Raw genomic sequence first — 22,943 nt, 5'->3', positions numbered from 1 at the left:
ACGTTTTGTAGTATATGTCTGGATGCAATGACAGAAGCAGCAAAACACCAATGGGGGGGGGGGGGGGGCATACTATGCGAAGCACAGATTTTTGTAGCTAAGGTGTTTTAAGCCACGCCCTAAATTAAGTCGACCACGCCCCTTTCAGTGGCAGCCTGTCCTGTTCCCCCGCCCCCTTTTTTTCCATCCCTGGATATATAACATACCAGTTCCGTAATTCAGCAAAAAGATCCGCGCTGGTTAGACACTAACAGGAAAGACGGAGAGCTGTAGACGCAGAGCTGCTCGAGTTATTTGGGATAGAACTAGTCACCTGACACCTGAAGGGGGCAGCTGCACACCTCAGGAGTGGGCGAGGTCTACAGCTGCGTCACGGGACCGACACTTTGAGATCTCTTGGAGACAAAACTCACAAGAACCTGAATGTAGGATTGAACCCAAAGTGTGATGTAAGGCGGAAAGGGAGAAATAAACTATTGCCTTCGTCCGCTGCCTGTCGTAAGGAAGCACGGAAGGAAGGCGGGCAGAACTGTTAGGCGAGCACTCTCTGCCCTCCCCCTGCCCAGAACCAGGAAGTGCTGAAGCGCTTTGCTCTGAAACTGGAGCAGGAAGAGGAACGGCCTAGAGACGAGAGAGCGTAGCGTGGAGCAACAGCTGAGCGGTGGGCACTTCCACCACAGACGAGGCACGAACACTTCACCAACCGCTGTGGAGTGCCCCCGTCCCATCCAAGAGGAGACACCGACTTGCTGCTACGCCAGAGACTCCCCACCCTCTTCTGGGCCAAGAATAATAAAAACAAAACAAAAAAGTGACGACTCGTTACTTCGAGGAAGAGGGGCAGTTATGGACAGAGGAATGGTGAGTGCCAGGGCCTCATTTATTATACCTCCTTCTTTACCCCCACCCAATACCTTCCTCAACTATTTTAATTTCTCCATTTTGTTAGTGTGTTTTTTAACTGGCCGGATTGGAGCAATCTGACTTATATTATTAAAGTAGATTCACGTTAACGCCAAGAGGCAACACTTATTTGGTCTTTCTTCCCCCCCACCCTACCCTGTTTGCGGGTTTGTTGGTCTTTCGGTGTGGGTCAAGGACTGTGCCAAGTTATTGATGTCTTGAAAATTATATAACAATAAATACTGTTCAAGAAAGCGCTCTCTGCAGGGGGTTTAATAATACCAGAGACTCCTTGTTCTAATCTCGTTTTCTTTTCATTAAAACTTTACTTCTTGTGAGGCGAACTGGGGCTACATCTCCCAGTATGCATTTGTTTAAGAAAACCAAGCCTGGCACATAATGACACTTGTCACCAGGAGTCTCTATGTAATCTTATTCTTGCAGTATCACTTCTGAGGGACAAAAGGCTCTTGACATGCTTCTTGTAAACTCCGCGTTAGTGCTTTGCTGCAAAGGGGGTGTACGATTTATAAATGGCAGAAAGACCTGTGGGGATAGACTTTGCTAATGTCATTCCATTTCTGGTTGCCATTGTGACATGTCAAGAAGTGGTAACTTGTCGGGACCTACAGAGGTGGACTAAAATTCAGTTCTTAATTTGAGCAGGTGGGGGCCAGCTGTACTTATTTTTGGGGACCAACACCCAATTTTCCTCATTAGATATTTTATCGACCACAACAGGGGGAAAACACTCAGATCGGAAAGACGAGAAAGAGAAAGACGGAAAAACTGCCACAAAGGGATAAAGCAGGAAACTGCAAGAGTGAGATAAAGAGGCAGAAGTGCCTGGTAGTAGATTAAAGAGGCATACAGTGCATTTAAGACTTCCAACACTGGTATTCAGCATGCTGAGCAGAGCTTCGGGCACTGGCGCTCTTTTTTCACAAATCAAGCACTGATTCTAAAGTGTTTAATTGACCAGTGGCATGTGATAGATGTGGATCAGCTATTCCATGCCTGTTCAGTCGGTGATATGTGGTTTATTACTATAGACTGACACATAAGCTAATAGCTCGTTAAAAACATAAAAGGTGCGCGTCTCCCTCAAAGTTCTCCATCCATCAGATTGCAAAGTGATGCATCCCGACACAATAACCGCACCTCGGTGGTCATAACGTTGGACATGCAAACCCTTCCAGCGTAAATTATAAAACAAAGATAACACACTAACCACACACCCTACACGGTGTAGCATGCTGCATGCTACCATGTTGGCAAGCACTTTAAACTGCCCCAATAGGGGTCTAAGCACCACAGAGAAAGTAGATTTTTTTTCAAATAGGATAGTTTGGAGCCTGCTTGTGAAGGCACTAAACAGCTTGGTAATAGTTCTTAAAATAACATATGGTCACAAACTGGGAATCTAAGAAGAGCACGCTGTTTGGTATTCATGTGGTCACATTACTGCAGGCCACACATATTGCCACAATTTTTTTTTTTTTAGCTACCTGCCAGATGTTTAAGGAGATCTGAATGAAGTGATTTGCAGTAACCTAATCAACCTCTGTACCTCGATTATGCACATATAAGAGTGGAAGAAATGGTTTAGTTTTTATGAGGTTAAAGAAGCAACTTTTCACTTCCAAATGACCTTGGAGTTGTGTTTGCATGTTTCTTGCAAGAGGTTTTGTCCAAAGATTTTGGGAGTCTCAACTGCATGAAATCTGGGTCTGTCTTCTATCCTAAATAATTCACTTAGTTTTATTAACAGGACGAGTTGTGGAGAGATTCTGTTTTTCACTAACATTGGCGTCTTAGCCTGAAGTTTTAATGACAGTGACTGAGGTTCAAAGTGATAGCCTACCCTCAGCGCCCGGGTCCTCAGTTTTAATCACACTAGTGTTCTAGCCTACGTCTAGACTTTGGGACCCACATTGTAAATACCCATTTTGTTGCGGCCGTCAGCTAGTGTCTCGGGTACCCACTGTCACAAATGAAAGAGATTTTTATTTAGAAGTGGAACATTGTAAGGTGGAATCGAAAGTGGGGGTAGTGGAAACAGGTTCCCCATCGCACTTTTTGAGAATGCCCACTTTTTAAGGCTGTTTGACTTGTTTTGGTTGCCCAAACTTGTTCTAATGTAATTACGTTTGTTTTGTGCCATCATTTGAACCCCCAAACCGCAGAGATGCTGGTTCCGATTTATATGCAGATCTGCTAAAAAAGTAAACACTGGTTAAAGGTGTCATATATGTGACATGTGACTTCTTAGCTGCTATTTATAAGTAAGCATTTTGGAACATCGACAGAGCCTCGCCAATTAACGGGGACCTTGAGACATTTGGTAACATTTTTATTTGTAACTTGGAATGGTTTCTAGTGGTAAGTATTATTAAAATACATATTTATCTATTCCTCGTTTTTAGTAACTCCTTTTGTTGTATGTTGTTGGAGACTCTACGCTATACCAAGGCTGTCTACTAATAATTTAATAATGGTGGTAGCACTTTCTTTAAGTATTTCTCTATTTATTATGCTAATAGTCTGTAGCCCTTTCATAAGTAGATACCCAATAGAAGCCTACATACTCCAACTGGATCCTTTAGAAATTATTTGATACCTGTGCACCTACTATGTCCTGTCATGAGCCATTCAGTGTAGGCAGCCTCTGACCCCAAGTTCTAGTCCATTAATTACAACATTGCTCATCAGGTCAGTGCGTTGCTTCCACACCCACCCTTGGAATGTAAAGAACGGACTTGGCACCCAGGTGCCACATTGCATAACACATGATCTTACATCAAACAGTTCTTCCTTGTCTCACACCATGTCGGGAATTGCTGTGGAATATACAGATTTTTTTTTTAAGTTTTAAGAGCGAGTAAATGTAAATAGTTTTCCCCTTAAGGACAGCTAAAAAGCTATGATACAAATAGCTCATAGTGTCATAGGTTAACTGTTTAAAGTATACTAAAAGTGATGCATAGAATGCTTGAATTAATCTCAGCCACTTGGAATTACTTGGGGCTGCACTACAGTCCATCGATATTTTACCCATCATGCCACCTCAGTTTGGAGCCAGCTATATGCAAATCTGCCTTGAGCCTTCTCCAATGAGAACAGTCCAGCCCAAACTGCCAGGCCAGATCCTCCCTGAACCAGAATACAAGCAACCCAGGACCAGTTTTGCCCTTGCTATGGGCTCATCAGCCGGGTATAGCTTGGTTCCAGGGTCACCTATGCGTAGGACCCACGTCTGGGCATACCGTCTCACTCAGGGCGACATGCTAAAGTATAAAAAAAAAAACAAGGTTATCTGTATTTCGCATAGCTTGCGGTTTATTTATACTACATTTATACTGTAGATTAGTAGAGTTGTGCATATATTATGGTGGACTTAGGCTACTTATATCACATTTAGGTTATACGTTATTTGATCTTTTTAAGGATTATTTGTCATGTTAGATTAGGTTTTTTGCATCAAACAAGTTAAATCTGTTGCATTATAGCTAGGCATAACGCGCCCATTCATAAATGGGATGAAGTACTCTTTGTGTTAGGCTTATAAAGGTACTTATTGCAAGTCACCAGAGGGTTTCATGACATCATAAAGGAACAATGCTGAAGGCAAATTACTTTATAAGATCATAGAACTCCGTGGTGAGTGAAATATGCTTTTATGATGCCACGTAGTACAAATAACTTTATTCACAAATAATTCTACTTCTTATAATATACAGGCTCACACCGACTGTGGTAACGTGGCAAGCAATATCTGCTTCTGTTTAATGACCTAAAGGGCTGCACAAATTGAAACCAGCTTCCATAAATTGCAACTGTTCGTTTAAGGAAAACGGTTTAAAAGGAACTGAAAAACGTGTTCAAAAGGATGTCATTTTGCTCCCTAACCTGCCTTCACACTGTTTCCTGGCAGCAGGCATTGTCTGGTTACTACTCGGCTGAATGTTTTTACAGTTGAGTAGCTGCGTCATTTTCTTATTACAGGTGGCTAGTGATGTCACTACTGGACTGCAATCCGAACATTCAAGCCGTGCTTTTATAGCGGGGTGAATACAGCCTTCCTATGCTTGGTCTGCCACTCATGCCTGACTGTTGTAGGTTTATTTACTTATAAACTCATTTGTTTTGGGCATTTGACAACTCCAGAACACCTCAGTGCGATGTAAAGCTGTTTTTACAGTACTGCAGCTAAGTACATCAAAGGTTATGGCTACTGTGCAGGGTTTGGGGTAGCAGGTCAGTGGCGCTCAGGCAGGTAGCTAGTGTAATAGAATAGGTGGTGGTTTGTTTAGAGAGTGTGTGGTGCCAACAGGGCAGGGGGAGACCCAGAAACCCCTGAAAGAGTGAGGACCAAGAGGCCCGTCCCTCAGCAAGATAAGACAAAAACCTGGGCACACATATTAGTATCAACAGTTAATACAACAATAGGTAGTAAATGTTGTCGACACCGGTAGTTTTTCTTAAAGGTTTTTATGTGAAGATGTTCATAGGATAAACAACGCCAGCCGGCACGTGTTTCGTCAACAGGTCAGTGCCTTTGACTCTTCAGGGCTTGGGCAGCGTTGAAGAGGTGTCGATGATCTGGTGATAATTCCAACCCGGAGTGCGGGTAAAATGGTTATGGCAGGTACGTCAGGTAGGGGTTATCGGGCGGGCGGGTACGTCCGTCTCAGTAAAGGAGCCTGTAGAAGCAGAACTCCCCTCGTGCTCGTCTCGTCGGGAAAGATAAATCCTTTCGGACCCCTACCTGACGTTCCTGCCAAAACCATTTTACCCGCACTCTGGGTTGGAATTATCACCGGACCACCGACACCTCTTCCACGCTGCCCAAGCCCTGAAGAGTCACAGGCACTGACCTGTTGACGAAACACGTGTCGCCTGGCGTTGTTTATCCTATGAACATCTTCACATAAAAACCTTTAAGAAAAACTACCGGTGTCGACAACATTTACTACCTATTGTTGTATTAACTGTTGATATTAATATGTGTGCCCAGGTTTTTTTCTTACATCAAAGGTTATGCCGGATATTTAACGCATCGTCTGTGCTATGATGCTCAACAAGTGTGCCCACTTTTTATGGTTGTTTGGCAGGTTTTGGTTTCACAAACTTGTTCTATTGTAATTACGTTGTTTTGTGCCATCATTTGAACCCCCAAACCGCACTGAGATGCCGATTCCGATGTATATGCATAATCTGCTAAAAAGGTAAGCACTGGTTAAAGGTGTGATATATGTGATATGTGTCTTCTTAGCTGCTACTTATAAGTAAGCATTTTGGAACATCGAGAGAGCCTCGCCAATTAACGGGGGTCTTTAGACATATGGTAATATTTTTATTTGTATCTTGGAATGGTTTCTAGTGGCAGTTTTTTTTTTTATACATATTTATCTATCCCTCGTTTTTATTAACTAATTTTGTTGTATGGAGTTGAAGACTCTATGGCCATAGCACGCTATACCAAGTCTGTCTACTAATAATTTACACCTACAGAACACCTCAGCGCGATGTAAATCTGTTTTGACACTGCCTGTACTGAAGCTATGCACTGCAAATGTTATGCCGGATATTTAACGCCTCGTTCGAACCTTGCTAATATCGTCAAGATATTTGGGTAGAGTATGCGAAAAAGCGTTCGTTTTGGTATGCAAATTACGACTGTGGGGAATTTGTACAGAAACGATGTAGCAAGCCTACAATTTACACCCTCTGTGTCTTTTTTTTGTTTGGTTTGGCCTTTCAGCGTTTTTTTTAATTTATTTATTTATTTTGTATTTTTTTTGCTATTTGATTTCATAAACTCTGGCGTGCTCGCCCGTGCACTATTTATGTCTATGATCCACCCCCTGCATTTTTTAACATTTCAAAAGTGATCCTATTGCTCAGGTGTTCATTTTTTTCTGCTGTCTGCTTTGGTATTAGCAAAATGAGTGCTAGTTGGCGTGCAAGGAACTCGGAATGGCCAAGATATCACAATACAGCAGGAGAGGGAAGCAATTGTGCATCTGTTTTTCGGTCATTCAAGTTACAAATGTCGATAGAGATATTTTTCTGTTATTCTGCTACTTAAAACAGGAAGAGAAACTTGAAATATAGCACCTGCCTTTCAGTCGTAAGCCTGGTCATGTTGTTCAGTGTTATACGAACAGTAAATGTAGAGCGTGCTTTTTCGGAGTGTTTGTGTCCGACATACAGGGCCTAATATTTAAAACTATTTTAACACCAAAGCCAAACTTGCCACACTAACAGCTTGATATGCAAACACCAAAGCCACCTTTTGCAATTCAGAAAACCTGGCTTCACACTCGAACATGGATTTAGTCACTTAATATTCCCGTGGTGTTGGAATACCGAGGCAGGAATGCTCCAGAAGTGTGTGCATACTCACAAGATTAAACGTGTTGGAATTCACAATGTATGTTCTGACCAATTCCAACCGTAGAAATGTTTAGCGATGTATTGCTGTTGCGTGACGTAATTCAGCATCAAGGGTGCGAAAGATACTCTCCACAAAAATGGGAGTGGATGTAGAGGAAGGGCGTTCTGCCATCTCTTTTCTCTAATGTTGTTTTGCAGTGGGTCCAACAGTCTTGGTGTAAGGGTCTTTAGCAGTATGTCATGTCTTTTGAGTACGAGTGATTCAGAATACCAGCATCGGTGAATAGTAGACAGACTGAAGAACTGTACAGCTCTTGGTGGGGCGTGTATCTTTATTTTAGACGTGCAATTGATCTACTTTTAAGAAATAAATCATCTTAAACTGACTTCTTTGCTTGAACAGGGCCACTTTGCTCCAGGTAGAAAAAAGTTTTCAACATGAAGAGATAAAATACAAAAACGTTTGCACGTGTGTTTGCGTATTTATATTTTCAGTATGACATTATGGAAGTCACAAAGGTTTCCAGGATTAAGCCTGGAAATCTGCAGCTGTGAGGGTTTCCTGGTGTAACTTGCAATAGTGTTGAGAATTCTCAAAATAACTAAATGTACAGACGTGACAGCCGATGCGTCCTCTTATAGATCCCAGTCCCAGCCCATACTTTCCTTTTATGGTGTCGCCTACAGACAGCTGTGGTTTTTTGTTGTCAAAGACAAACTGTCAAAAAATACATTCAAATATATACATATAGTGGGCTGTGGGACAGTACATTGCTTGTTCTTCCATGTCATTCTTGTGAATCTCATTTGCTTGCTTGTTATTCAATAACTGAGCTCTTCTTGTGTTTGATCCTCAATTAGAGCAAAGGTCTTACCATCCTTCTGACTGGATGACTTGTATCTTACACTGCTTACATTCACAAAACTGCTAATTAGATTCCAGTCTCTGCTGCCTCTTTATGTAACAGCCATGATTGGGGCCTGCCAGTGACACGTGCAGAGCTATGTCTGCGGCGATATGAGGGTGACACTACCTTTGCTATGACACGCGACCGCGTCAATCAGCTAACTGTATTATGTCCAAAAATGTTGTGCATCAAGAAAAGTGATACAGCTATGAGGGTCTCACTAGGCCGACAGTTCACAGATGAGGATGTCCACGATTGATTTGACCCCACCCTGTACCGGGGCTGATGACTATGGGGTCAGCAGTAACTACTGTCATTGCTTACTTTTGTCCCCCTCTAAATGTTTGTTGTGCAAGCCACGCAGATGCAAATGCACTCAATATATTGTTCTCACACACCTAAGGGAACTTGTTAGTGTAGGAGAGTAGGGTCTGCTATCCTATGGTCACCCCAATGTTTGCTTTTTGCTTCACTGGTTTTCAACTTAATGTGGCTGTGGGCCTGCTAATCAGACCCACAGCCTGCTGTTCTCTCTCTAAATTCACAGACATGTAATATATGTACATAACCAATTTGGTACTGGACACCTTGTCAGCCCCTATCCAGTGCACAATAGGTGCCAAGGGCATAGGTGCATCCAAGGCCTACCAGGGGCTGCAGCATATCTTTTGCCACCCCTGGCTGGTACTTAAATCGACACAACTGGCTGTTCACACAGCTGTGGCAAGGTGGTGTACTCACCCCTTGCTTAGATATAGTATACCTATGTCTAAACCTATATCTGGTCACATATATACCTATAAGTCACTCCTATGGCAGGCCTTTACAATCCTGGAGGCTGAGTGCTTGGTTTTTATGTGAGATGGTGCTCTAGCATGAGCTGAGCCTGTCTGCAGTGTTGGAACCATTTCCTTAATGCTGTTCCAGTGATACTGCCATACCATATACTCTTAAGTGCATTGTAATCCTCACGATTAATGCTAACTTTGGTTTGGCTTTATCAAAACATGTCGTGTTTGGTGTCATACACTTTGGAATACTACCCCCTCGCCAGTCCTGGTGATGGGGATAGCATCCCACCCTTCTAGAGGGAGAAGACATGTTACTTTACTGAAAACGCGGTTAATCCTAACCAGAACCCCAGCATCACAAAATGGACGCTGCTGCCACAGACTCGAGTCTGGCCTCCTGCTGCTGACCGAAACTTGGCAGAGGACGCCTGGACAAAGGGTTTCCTGTCACAGGGAGGTGTCACACCACCCCAGACAGGAGATAGTGGATTGTAGCAGGGAGGGTTGAAAGAAACTAGACACTGCCTGGGGCGCACAAGGTGTCCCTGGGCAGATTCCAGTCAAACCGGTTTTGGGGCCATCCAGCCCCAGTCCTGGCGCGAAACTGGACAAAGGGAAAGGGGTGTAACCACCCCCTTCCCAGGTCCCACCCATAGGAGGGACCTAGCAGGTAATCGAGCCCCTTGATTTGGAATAAAGGTAGGAGCTGTGCAGATGCACACCAGATTATCCTGACTGAAACTTATGAAACAAAACTCTGGACCCTTTGACATCCCACTCGACGTGGAAGACTGAAGAATTTCCCTTGTGTCAAGGAGTGACCACCCTGTGCAAACAGGCACCATCCAGCACCTCGACGTTTGCTTTGTTGCAGTTCCCGCCGGAACTCGAGCGACAGAGATCGACAAGACCCAGCGTGCCTGCCTTCTAACAGCCCGATCCACAGTCTCTGCAGAGCTGAGACCCGTGGAGGCGACCTGAAGCGTGGGGCCGGCCATCTTGGAAAAACTACGAAGCGCTGACCGTGCAGCATCCGAGGCTCCCTCGAAGCTGTGCATTGGAGTTTGAGAAGCTCCAGCTCCATGCAGCTTTTGCACCGAAGCTCACCCCTCCACACTCCTCGAGTGCTGCGTGGGGCCCTTTTGCATTTTCCTGCTTGCCGCGTTGGTCCGGTCGGTTGCCCGTTGGCTAGTGGCCCCAGTACCGATGAACCTTTGAATTTGCTCTGCTAGTCTGGTTGCTCCAGACTGGCCCTCGCTCCCCTGAAAAGAAGCACCCGCTCAGACCTTGCTGGTCCGAGTAAGAAGCCATCTTCTAATCCTGCGTGGGTTGCATTTGCCAAGGCCTGTTGACTCCGATCTTGAAGCCGATACCGCCGACAGCGAGAGCCTTCGTGGGACAGCTAGGACATCCTCGGTGCCCCAGAGACCACGTGGCAGCGGAGACATGCTTCACGACAACGACCTGATTGCGCCCGACATTGCCTGGTTCCTTCCTGGTTCCTTCCTGGTCACTGGCTAGTGACCCAGACTCTGTCTCCTCTGCTTTCAGGTACTCTACATCTTCGATCCACCCTTGGATCACACCGGACACTTCTCTTCTGGACGCCTGCAGCATCTTCATCTCCAGGCACCATAGATCTTCATGACGAAACTCGACACATCTTTGCACCTGTGCACCCGCTTCCTGTGGGTGAGGTAACTCTTGAACGCCGGTGCTCCTGTAGTGGTTTACACCTCTAGTGTCTAAATCTAAAGTTTTGTCCTTCTAGTCCAGTCGGAAGACTCTTAAAACTGTAACTCGATAACTTTTACGCACCATTGACTTTGCATTGGTGCATGCATGTGCTTTAGGCACTGCACCCGAATCCCGCGGGCTACTCCCGTCCTAACTACTGTTAGTCCAGTGTAGTCCCAGCGATTCCCAAGGCCCTAGGCCTTACCCCCGATCGATTAGTGATTCTTATACCACTTTTTTGATGAGTGGCCACCGGCCTCATCCATAATTGTGCAACTTGTATATGTTATACTGTGCTTTTGTTTAAACGCTTGTGCTTTATTACTCATAAAGAGTACTGGGGATTATTCTGAGAATAAATACATATATTTTTATAATATATACCTTGTGTGGTGTCCTTTCATTTGATATTACAGGATTGCATATGGTAAAACAGCTGGCTTCACATGTCCTCTTGAGTTAAGCCTTTAGGCTGCTTAGTCCATGCTACCTCTAGGATAGCTTGTCTTTAAGGTTGACTTACAACCACCACCATAAGGGATTGTTTGGACTGATATAAGGTGCCCCCAGAATTGGAGACATCATACCAACTTCTCACAGTTAGCATGTCATATGAAATGATCACAAGGAACAGGGTTGGAGAAAGGGCATGCAAGGCTCGGACACAGTGCAGCCATACAACAAATATTTCTTTGGGTAGGAGGTTTGTTCTTGGTTAAATGTATAATATGTTGCCTACTAGGAAATTGTTACAGTGATGCACATCTCGGAAATGAAATGATCTGTTTACACCCGACACCCTCAATAAACATCCCTTAAATTGCAAATCTCTGTTCTTGTAGATAGTGAATTGTCAGTAAACACAATGGTAACTGAGCAGTTCAACAGGCCCATCTCTGCAGGACCACCCAAAAAATGCATGGATATGGTGGTGTAGGACTCGTACAACTTTACAGCCAATGCACAGTGTGGCCGCAGCAATATAGATGCAAGTACATTGCAACGTAACTGAGGTAGTAAAGCTCATCCATAGTAGTTAAGCGTACACAAGTGAGAATTGGAGGATATCCTATATTTGTACCAGTCACTTGTTTACCAACAGAGGTGTATGTGTGACATGTTCAGCTTCACACATGTAGTCACTGCATCCTGTGGCACTTTCATGTCAACGGATACTATTCTATTTGCATTCCAGAGTGGAGAAGGACCTCAAATAAAGGGGAGCTGCAGCCTTGAGACTCTCAAGGGTCAGTCCTCTGCAATCTCCACCATCCACATCACAAAAACCTAACTGAAGAAGGGTAGTAAATGCAAAGGAATGAGATTCCCCAACTTCACTTGAGTTCTGTGGCCATATCATTTGAGTAGTTACAGATCACAAGCATCTGCTAATTCTGTTAATATGTTTTGCAATTTTACACTTAAATCGAAAGGTGAAATTATCGAACTGTCAGTTCAGGTTGACTACTGCTTCTATTATGACAACCAATTTGACTACGTATTGATCCATCGCCAGCTAATATCCAGGGCAGTGTGTGCTGAAGTATAAGGAACGTAAGACCATGCAAGACAAACCGTTAAAAGTACCATTTCTAAAACCATTATTAAGCTGCAACTGGCCAGACTAGCCGCTGCTGCAGATGAGTGCCTACAGATGATACCTGATGCTCACGAGTTAAGCATGTGGCAGAACACTCGCAATGCCAACTGCACTTTGACTCCATTGGCTACGAAAGGACTACAGGCCAGGATTAGCATATGGTGGGAGCTGCCCATGTGAACAAAGCTATTGCTGAAAGACATACTTTTTCATGCCCAGAAACTAGACTGATGGGGGTGGGGCGTACAGCTTAGCAATGGGTTGACAACACAAAGGAGAGCAGTCATGAGAAGGTGTCCGTCTCTGTGTTGGATGCAATGGTAGAAGAGTAACAGAAGAGAAAATAGTGAGATGTCTCCTCGGTCAGAAGTAGGATAAAGTAACTAACCAGCATTCACCTTCTTAGGTTCTTTATTAACTGGTTATGTTTGATGTGCTTTCTTGATAGTGAATTGTAGTTTTATGAAGAGCGTCACAACACTAATGAGCTGCAAACTACTCTGATTTACATCAGGGTCATTGTTCGCATTCGAAGTCTATGGTTGATAGGCTGTTGGGTGTAGTTTTGCCAATATGTAAGGTATTTGATTCGTTTTTGGGGGGTTTAAGACTTGCTTTAAATGTTGTGTGGTAATGTCACTGAACAGAAGTTTGAGGTGTTGCATATAGGGCGAGATGCAGTTGTGCATACCTATCAGGTTTTTTAAAAGTCATCCGTATCATGCAATTATGGGAGTGAGAAGTCAGCTTTTTAATTGCACTCCACAATTCTAAGTGGTTTTCAGTTCTTATTCATGCAGCAGTCAGATTTCAGAGTTTAGCTGTCTGAGCAGTGATGGCGCTTCTGGCAGTCTGTGACTTTTATTTAAGGGAGAGATGGTCAAAAGAGGGAGAACGTAGAATGAATTTTTGCTTGGCGAAAGGTGGGGGAACTTCTGTTCAAGGAAGAGTGATCAGAAAAGTGAAGAGGAACACTTCTGTTGCTAGTGCAGCCCACATCTGCTGAAGCAGTGATCCCGCTAGTGCAGAAAGTGTTGTCCATACACGGGCTCCCACATGATTTGAAGATGGACAATGACCTTCTGTCGGAATGATGCCTAAGGATATATAATTGACACATCAATCTATGATTCATTAATATACATTGCAATTGGCTGTCGATATTTAATGGCCTATAGTCTGCTTCACGAACCTCTCCAACTCTTGGACAGTCTACGCTGGCAGCCATACGTCTAGGGAAAATTATCTGGTTTCATTCCCATTTATGCAACACTGGCACAGTCACTGAAAGAGACCCAAGATGTAGAGAGAACACAGAGGAGAGAAAATGATAAAGCAACTCAGACATGAAGAGCTTGCACAGTGTACTTCCAAACACAGGACCCAGCAGTTTGATCCTCTTCCTTTCACTCAAATAGACAACATAGGCACAGTGAAAGGTGCCAGCAGTAGTAGTGTTATTGTCAGCAAGAATATGGTGTCAGCCAAAAATATCTAAGGGAAAAGTCAAAGGTTGGCTCCCCCCAAAGCCTGTTTGCAGCCGTGACTGTGGGGGTGGTGGGACGGGGTGATTCACAGGTGTAAGAGTTGCCATCATTATCTCCAGAGGATCCGTGTCTACTGACTCTGCATCATAGTCCAGCTTCAGGTCCCCATGAGACTGTGAAGTAAAAACATTAATCGTGTCAAGAGAGTAGCCGATTAGCATTGGATTTGTGGGCCCCCATAATATCCGTGACTCCTGCACAAGCTACAATCCCCTCACCATCTGTGATGCTAAATTGCTTCACAGCAACTGCAGAAGCTGCACGCACCCCAGTTTATTCCAAACACCGCCTGCCCATTTCTTTTATTTACAGAAGGGATGTTATATTCAGATGGTTTTGTCATTTTAACTGAGCCATGCACAGCTCGACCGCCATGCATTAACTCTACTGGAGAACAGTGAGCGGGCTAATGTAAGGAGGTCCCTTCTGCAAAGAGTGGCCCTCGCACACAGGCCTAGCTGTGTGGAGCTTTGCTTGTGTGCGATTCTGCCTAAAATGCTTACCAGCAATCCTCAATGTTCTTCAAATAACTATAGGTGGGGTAGACATTACAAAATGTATGTTCTGCAACAGAGGGATCGGGAGGGGGGTGGTTATAGAGAAAAATATCTCCCAATCCATATCTAGACATGTGCAAAGATAAAGCCCAAAAAGAAATGGAGAATTAATCCATCTTGTTGATTGATTGTGGGTGCATAACCTAGGGGGGCAGAGTTCTATGCATTGGGAGGCTGGATTGTGAATGAGCTGTGGAATAAATGAAAAGAAAGCATTCTCTTGATATTTATAGCAATTCCACATGAATCCTGCTAGAACCATGAGAGATTAATCAGGAGATCGGCCCAAAACGCTTATGCTGGGGACCCAGAGACCTGGGCCAAGTCTGAAGACCCAGACAAGGTGTTTCATGGTGAATGAACTCTGTTGGACATTCCAGTTCCCATAATACAAATGGTTCATAGTATTGGTGTACACATTTTTAGACCATGAACTAAATATGGTTAGCAAGAACAATTGAAATTCTGCTTCTAAATAAAATAAAAGACTAGACTCCAATATGTAACGCCAGGCCAAAACCAGCTGCAATTTCCACCATAGCAAATAAGCAGATTGCCAAAACCCATTTATCAGCACTTGAATCAAGTAAAAGCAATGTGTAATTGGCCAACTGGAATTCCAGCTAGGGAAGATACACTGGGCAATCTCTGATTCCCGCTGTTGAGGCACTGCATTATATTCTGTTTTGCACTTTTCAACTGTACATGTCGCATGTTCTATGTGACTTACTGTGTCTGTAAAGTGTGATGTCATGGAGTTACGTGCATTGTTAGGGTCCTGTGTGACAGATATGGTTGGTTGAATTTTCGTGGGCTGCATAGTTCTGGGTATTGATCTGTACATAAAGAGATGCTCAAGTGAGGGCCGTAAGATTTATTGTAAGCCTACATGTTGTGATCAGCGTCTTATGTCTTATCCTTGAGTGGATATGGCACTAACCTCTGTGTAGTGCACTGACCGTGCTACTTCTGCAGTCTCAGAGAACACTAATTTGTGGTTCAGCTACAGAGCGCACAAACTTACTGTTGAGCAGTTGCAGAGAAGAACAACTAACTTGATGTGCAGTTACAATTAACCTCTCCTACCTTTGGTGAGCGGAGCACTAGGAGCTTTGCAGATTGGATTTTAAGTGTGTGTCTTGTTCATATAAACATCATATGCCAGATAACGTACTGTGAAAAAATACTGCATTGGTTATGCTGCCAACCCTGAGTACAGCATATGTCTATTGATTTGGACATGTTCTGTGATGTTTCATATATGATGAGTTCTCCCCATGGTGTTTTTTTCTGTTGGGAAGGGTTTATAGAGTTTGATTGCTATGATGAGGACTATTATAGCATAGATTGTTGTCACTGTACGTTTTTTACAGCAGTGGTTGTATGAAGGGTGGTGTGTAGGTGCTATTATGTCTGTGTTTTTCTGTTACCACGTTCTTGAGTTGCTGTCTCGGGTGCCAAAGTGCATTCTTGTGTTTCTATATTTTATTAAACGAAGCTAGATGGTTTTTGTGTTATCTATTTGCAGAGTGCTGTCTCCAAGTCCAAAGTGTATCAGTGGAGTCGTGATGTTATGAGTCCTGTGCTTGTCCTGGTTTTATGTTTGTCTTTTAGGGCAGGTTACTGCAAGACCTCAAGTGGGCTTTCAGGTGTGAAGAGTTACTGTCTTCTCAGACCTGAAACTCAGAGGGGTGAATTATAGGCACTGGACTCCCAAGCCGTTTACCAGCAGTTGTCCCATAAGGGCTCTTTAATCACTGCACGGGCACACATTTGGGCTGCAAGTCAAAAACAGTCCGCACGATTGATGAGAAACGCCAACCCCAGAAAAATATCCTCTGGGATAGGAGACCAGAACACATGCCAGCAGAATTTGACCTCTATATAGAACTTCATCCAGCGGCGGTGATATCACCATTCCCAATGCCACAGTAAAGAAAGTCCTGGCAAATCAGAACTGATTACAGGCTTCTAGTGAAACATACAGGACTCCTGAAACTGGCTATGTATCCCAATATCATACTGCTGATTGGACATTCCCGCTTCACCAGCCACACTTTGGTGTGACCCCAGGTAAGGAACTCTTCATCTCACACGTCCTCCCGTAGACTCAGTTGCATGTAGGAGCGCCTGTCACAAGATGATTGACAGATGCCACTCACTGACTGGTTGTGTGCCATAGACTCTTGGACAGCTGTTATGTGCTCTCCTCTGTTCTTCTTATTCCTTCCCTTTGCTACCTCTAGCTTACCAGTACACCTTCCCTAGCGACTGCTCCTCTTCTTTCATTCTTGCAACTACCTCGTCCTTCCTGCTCTCCTCTCTGCTTCTTCTCTGTGCTTCTCCCATTGACCCCACCCCATCTGCAACACTCCCATGACCTTTTTGTAAGAGAAAAAACATTCACTGCACCTAGTTTCAAGAACGGTTCTTGAACTGTGATCAAAAAGCACATTTAAAGTGGGGCCGGCCATTCTGCTTGTCTCGTTCCCTCTCTACCAGTGTCGCATCCACCCATCCCTAGTTTCTCCTCTCAGTTTCTCCTCTCTTGTCTGCTTCTCTCTCTGAACCTATCTGCACTTCTCTGCTGCCTTTGTGCACTGAGGTCTCCACTGAAATTATACAAACGCCCCGTATTTTTTCCACCTAGACCCTGTTTAGGTTTCCAAGAAGGCCCTTAGGCGCCCTTTTACTCGGGCCATTACTGAGAAAAATATTGTGTCATGAGGAAGCCGTTAGTGATGTTATCACCTTTCACCCAACAGAGGAAGTGTCACCGGATGTGGTGTTGGTGCCAGAGGGCAGAGTTAACAGTGTGCTGGTGTTATGTAGGGGTTGCATCTTGAGACAGAGGCTCTCTGCATGGCTTTGAAAAGCAGCGGACTCCCGGCTGACCATTTGCTTCTGACATGTTTTATGTTGGACAGCCTTCCAGGTCTTTAGACATCTCTGGCTTTCAAAGAGATCTGATGAAATTGTACCCTCAGCCCAGCCGCAGGGAGGGTGATTCCTGCTCTGGGGTTACTGGGAGTGGCAGAGATTCTAGTTCACTGCTACCAGCCTTTGTACCCATACCCGCTGGTGTGGAGAAAGCTTATCAGCACTGTTAGAAATGGAGGTTCCCAGTGGGCTAGGGCTCGCGCCAGAGCCAGGCAGAAACCCCTGGTCTAGTCAGGGTGAGAGAGCTACAGCCTGAGGATAACCCAAGCCCACCCCCTTGATCGCTTGGCACGAGCAGTCAGGCATTTCCCAGAGGCAATGTGTAAAGCGCTTGCGCAACACACACACACACACACCGGCGACACACTAGGCACACTACAAAAGAGACTCCACACAAGGTTATATAAAAATAGCCTTTGTATTATAAAACCACATTAGAATCACCGGCATATACACTGTGCCTACAGGCACCAGGACATTATTTACAGGGGATTATGTACAAGGCAGCGCCAATAGGGTCGCTGCCAGAACCATTGCAAGAGTACAAGTAATCAATATAGAACCCCCAGTACCTACTGGCAGGATCATAAACTTAGCATCATATCAACATGAGGCATAAACACATTAGATCAGGCATACCCCTAGAACATCATACGCTGACCCTCCTTCTAGCTTTAATGCCACATCATTGGTTAAAAAGACATTATGCATGACCATATTAGGACGGGCCTAAACCATGAGAATGAGAGCATCATCATTAGCATAAAAGCATTAGGCAGAAACCTTAGGCATTACGTATACCCACTTGGAACAGCCCTAAACCCAGAACATCATCATTAGGCATAAACCACATTACGCATCCATCATAGCATCATCCGGTACATCATGCCCCAGTCAGCAGTGGAAACATTAGGGAGAAGCTGTGTACATTACAAATGCCACCTACAATGTAGATTGACCATTGGGGCCAGTGCGCCTGGGGAGCCCAACTATGGGACTCTCTAAAAAAGGACTGCCCATGAGGCAGCTGCCTGCTCCTGCAGCGCAGCAGTGGCGATGAAAACAGTATGGTTTAAGTTGGAGCCCCCCTCTGGGACCCTAAAGTTGAAGATGATGTGGCTGCCAAACTACTTGCCCGTTGGAGCTCCCTCTGGGACTTTAGAATTAAAGAAAATGCCTCCCGTTGCTGCTGCCCACTTCTGCGGCGCAACTGGGATCAAGGTGAGCCCCACAGCACCCACGTTGCAGCTGCCCACTGTCCTGCGGGGCAGCTGTGCAGAGTACCACCAGTTCTGCCAAGTTGGAGCCCCACTCTGGGACTCTGAACTTAAAAATCTGCCCAAACGTTGCAGCTGCCCGCTTCTGCGGTGCAGCTGTGTCCTCCAATAAGCACTGGCTCCACTGGTCACGTTGGAGCCCCCCTCCAGGGCTTCTAAAGCCAAAATTCCCCAAACGCTGCAGCGGCCCGCATCTGCAGCGCTGCTGTGTAAGTAGGCACACAGGGGCGCTGGCGTTTTGGAGCCCCCCCTGCTGGGACTCCCGCAATGCCCTCCCAACTCACCTGGCTCTTCAGGGCCTCTCTCCAGTGCAACACAGGTGAGGCGGTGCACCTCAGCACCCGGGGAAGATCTCCTCTGACCCCCTTTTGCCCAAGACTCAGGGAGAGGGACACTCACCCGGTCTCCTGCGCGACTCTTCCTGTGGCCGTCACCGGGTCCCGCGAGGCTCCAGTCTCCTTCCTTGGTGCCTCCTTCTCCGGGCTGCGGGCTCGGCAACCTGCGGGGCTCTCTTCAGCTCACAAGAGCCCCGTGCCCTCTCTTGTCCTGGGTAAAATATATCGCTCACGAGGCACTAGAGAAGCAAACGGGGTTGGGCAAAGGTCAGCAGCCTACAGGGCAGCTCTTCCCCAGCAGAGTGGCAATCCCTTGGGACAGACCAACGCAGTGTGGATGGCAATCCTGAAGGGTAGCAGCCCTGGCTCCAGCGCAGCTCCTTCCCAGTCCAGTAGAAGGTCGAGGGGCAAAGTTGGCCCAGGAGCCAGCACGTAGTGTCCCACGGCGGTTCCTCCTGGCAGAGTGTTTCCTCCACGTCGGCACAAGCACAACAACCTCATGGGCTCACAGCCCCAATATTTATACACCTCCCTGCCCTGCGTCTGGAAGGAGGTAGAAGTTTCTGGAAGGGTCTGGGGGTAGGGGCTTCTGGAAGGTTCTTGGAGGTTCCAGTCCCAACTGGCGCTGGGAGGGGTGTTAGTAGGGGGCGGAGCTAGCCTTGCACAGGGCAGGCACTGACCTAGTCAGGGACAGGGGATTCCTCCACCCACTACTCTAGTTGCAGACCTCCCACTCAGCCTGACCCTACCTCCCTGGCGCCACCCACTCCTCACCAGCCCCGGTCACTTCTAGAAACCGATATGCAGGCAGGCACACAGAAATGCTAACTTCTAAAAGTGGCATCCCTAAAATAGTAAAAGTAAATCTGCGCACACCATTGCACAGCATTTATCATTTCCATTCCACACATACCAAACATGCCATACTTATTTTGTTTTATTTAGGAATTATCCCATAAGGGGGGAGTTCTCAATGTTCGCCTATGGAGGGCAGAGAGCGCACGCACTCTGCACTGCTAACCAGTGCTAAAGTGCCCAGAGTCCTAAAACCACCAACATCACGTCAGCGAAAAGGGTAGGAGGAAGGCAAAAAGTTTAGGGATGACCCTGCAAAAAGGGCTAAGTCCAACAAGCACTCGCCTGTAGATATTCCATCTAGGCCCTACAATAACTTGGATACTTGTTGTTTCCTTAAATAATTTCGGTGGAACTGTTGTGTGGCCTGACTGGTCGCCGAGTACTGAATGCCTGAAAGCCACTTGCTTTTCAACACTGATACACTCGGCTCCCAAAAATGCTCTGTTTACTTTAAATGGAGTGGTGTCTTGGTGGGACATATGCAAGCTGTAGCAAGGGAGTTTTCAGAAGTCAGCAATGTGTATTCAACAGTGGAAAGTCTGAATGGGCTATTGGAAAAGCTGGTGCTACAAGTAACATGTCTCTTAGATATTGTCTTCGACAATCTTATAGTTTCAGCTCATGGCTCAGCAGCATCTGACATAATGATCGCGCTATATAAAACTCTGCAAAATAAACAAAATAAAATGAGAGAATGGAAGATTGTGGGATTTGAGAGCACCTTGCTCAGACCACCATTAAGGATGTAGTTTACAGACTGACGCTGGACCTGAAAGACAGCAACATTTGATCCCCACTATTTATTTCGAGAAGGAGCCTTTGTAGATTTTCCGACCCTCAAAGCCTGACGAGGGTTTCTGGCCTTTCTGGATCTGCAACATGTGCATCTGCATGTTTTGACCCACATGGAATACGAGTGCTTTCTTTATTGCCTATCCTCAATACACTGTGGCAGTTCACAGTCCTTCACTTCGTTCTGCAGTCCTCTACTAATGTGTTTACCCAGATTGTGCCTCTGGTAATGCAACTGTTTTACAACATGGGATGTGTTCTTTATCTGAAGCTTCTAGCCAGATGCTAACACAACCATTGTTCATGATAGTTGAAATAGCAGCCAACTAGTGTTCAGGGCAAAACATTTCTTATACTGAGTCAATGGAAAGCTTTTGGCGGCGCTGGTGTGATGTCATTGTGTTGGTTCTAACCAAATTGGTACACTTCATAGTTTTGAGAATGAAAATCTGAGGTGACCAGTGTAGAGGTTAATGCAATAATCTTAAATGGACGTGGCCTCCAAGAGTATTAGTGTGACTTTCTGCAAGCTGTAGAGCTTCGGCAGCATCCATTTTTAGCACAAGTAAATGCTAGAATGTGTTTAGGAGACCTTGTTCGATTTATGGGGTAAATGATCGACCATGATAGGAGAACTCTCAAGTTATGTGTTTTTTTCACTTCCTCTGGAGGAGTGAGTGCATAGTTTCTCTGGCCAAGTTAGAAGGTGGGTGGCCAGATTCACAGGATCCGGAAATAGGATTTCAGTTTAATCACTGTATAGACAGAGCAAGTTGTTCTGCATGCAGCGATGTACCTATGAAAGGCAACGAGACAAGTTGAAAAGGTAGCTAGCCTCGTGTCCAGGCTTGAGGTGGAAGGAATTGTCCGCATACATATGTTTTCAGTCCTGGTGGAGTCTAAGATGCCAGGAGGGGTAGGAATCAATGGAACAATAACAGGGGTTATGCCCACATTACCCTCCCATACCTGGACAAGGAGCATCAAGAGATGAAAAGATAGAACAAAACGGTATTGAGGGATAAATTCAATTTATAATTTTAGAACATAAGAAATAAATTATCCTGTTCTATATAACTAAATATATAACACTTTGCTTACAAAAATTCAGAGGGCGTATAAACAAGTACAGTAAAAAGGATGGCGCAAAACTGATAAGTTTAAGGAAACAACTTCGCTATATACACACATAATAATGCATTATATACAAATCACAAATACAATCTATACATTACATATATATCCAAGAATTACAAAAAATGCAAAAGATTACAAAAATGTACCCAAAGATAGGATATATAACCTATCACACGATATATACACTCCTAATTTCGAGTGATATAACTAATATTGGAGATCCCTAATGCGCCTGAGATGAAAATTCTCTCAAAGCTCTCTTTTGTATAAGGCGCCTGAATATACAAACAAAAATAAACTAAACAGGGACTCCTAGTAACAAAAGTGTCGACGCTGTCGCGTTTCAGCCACAGAGGTCTTTAGGGCTTCATCAGGACAAGGGTACTACAATAACATTAAATAACACATAATTAATTACACAAAAACAAAAACAAATCAATACTCTCACCCGTCTCTAGAAGTGCAGTGCCACTCATGCCCAAGTGAAAGAGTACTAAAAACCAATTAGTTCCTCGAAAACATGACAAATAACCAGAGTGAGCCTGTGTGAAAAGAAGAAAAACAACAACAAAAACTACCAGAAGGAAAACTAAATATTCCAAAGGAAAAACAGAATCCAACTATTATCCATAGAGACAAGTGGACTGAATGTACACAGTGAAGTGCACTAAAATAGTAGATCAAGACACCCAACCAAAAAGTTCAGAATACAGTGGAGAACACACTACCCCACACCATGGGGCATAAATACCTGAAAGACAAACATGCGCTCATCAAAGAAACGGTCACCCAGGGCACCGCGGGTGAAGATGGATCCACTGGGCACCTGCGCCCAAATAACACTAAACACAGAAATATAATAAAAATAAGTGAAGTTTCAACCCATCGTCGCTATCCACCAGTAGAAAGCATACATATCGGAAAAAGACATCACAGGCACCCAGCAAACTACATACCTTAACGTGCCAAGTTGGAGTCTCACACGCAAAGATGCCGGCTTCAGAGAAGAACAATAATCAAAATAGAGACCAGGGTCGAGGCAATTACACTCGTACCTGAAAGAAGAGCACAGAGATCATGTAAAAACTCGATCTCTCTGCAGTGCCGTAAGGATTTCTGCACAACAAAGCAAAATACTGATCACCAGAAAGGAAGAGGGTAC

General features: G+C 44.8%; 1 protein-coding gene across 1 annotated transcript in view; it reads left to right on the top strand.

Annotated features, from left to right (window-relative positions):
- The first annotated feature begins 220 nt into the window (after positions 1-220).
- The window catches only part of LOC144792041 (vesicle-associated membrane protein 8-like), a 146,710-nt gene continuing 123,987 nt past the window's right edge, over positions 221-22,943 (top strand). Inside the window, exon 1 of the mRNA XM_078666896.1 lies at positions 221-861. Coding sequence (XP_078523022.1) covers positions 847-861 — 15 coding nt within the window. The 5' untranslated portion in view covers positions 221-846. The remainder of the gene's footprint in view (positions 862-22,943) is intronic.

The sequence above is a fragment of the Lissotriton helveticus genome, chromosome 11 (assembly GCF_964261635.1).
Source record: "Lissotriton helveticus chromosome 11, aLisHel1.1, whole genome shotgun sequence".
NCBI classification, from domain to species: Eukaryota; Metazoa; Chordata; class Amphibia; order Caudata; family Salamandridae; genus Lissotriton; species Lissotriton helveticus.
Note: the sequence above shows the minus strand (reverse complement) of the source record. Positions and strands in the feature narration are given on the sequence as shown.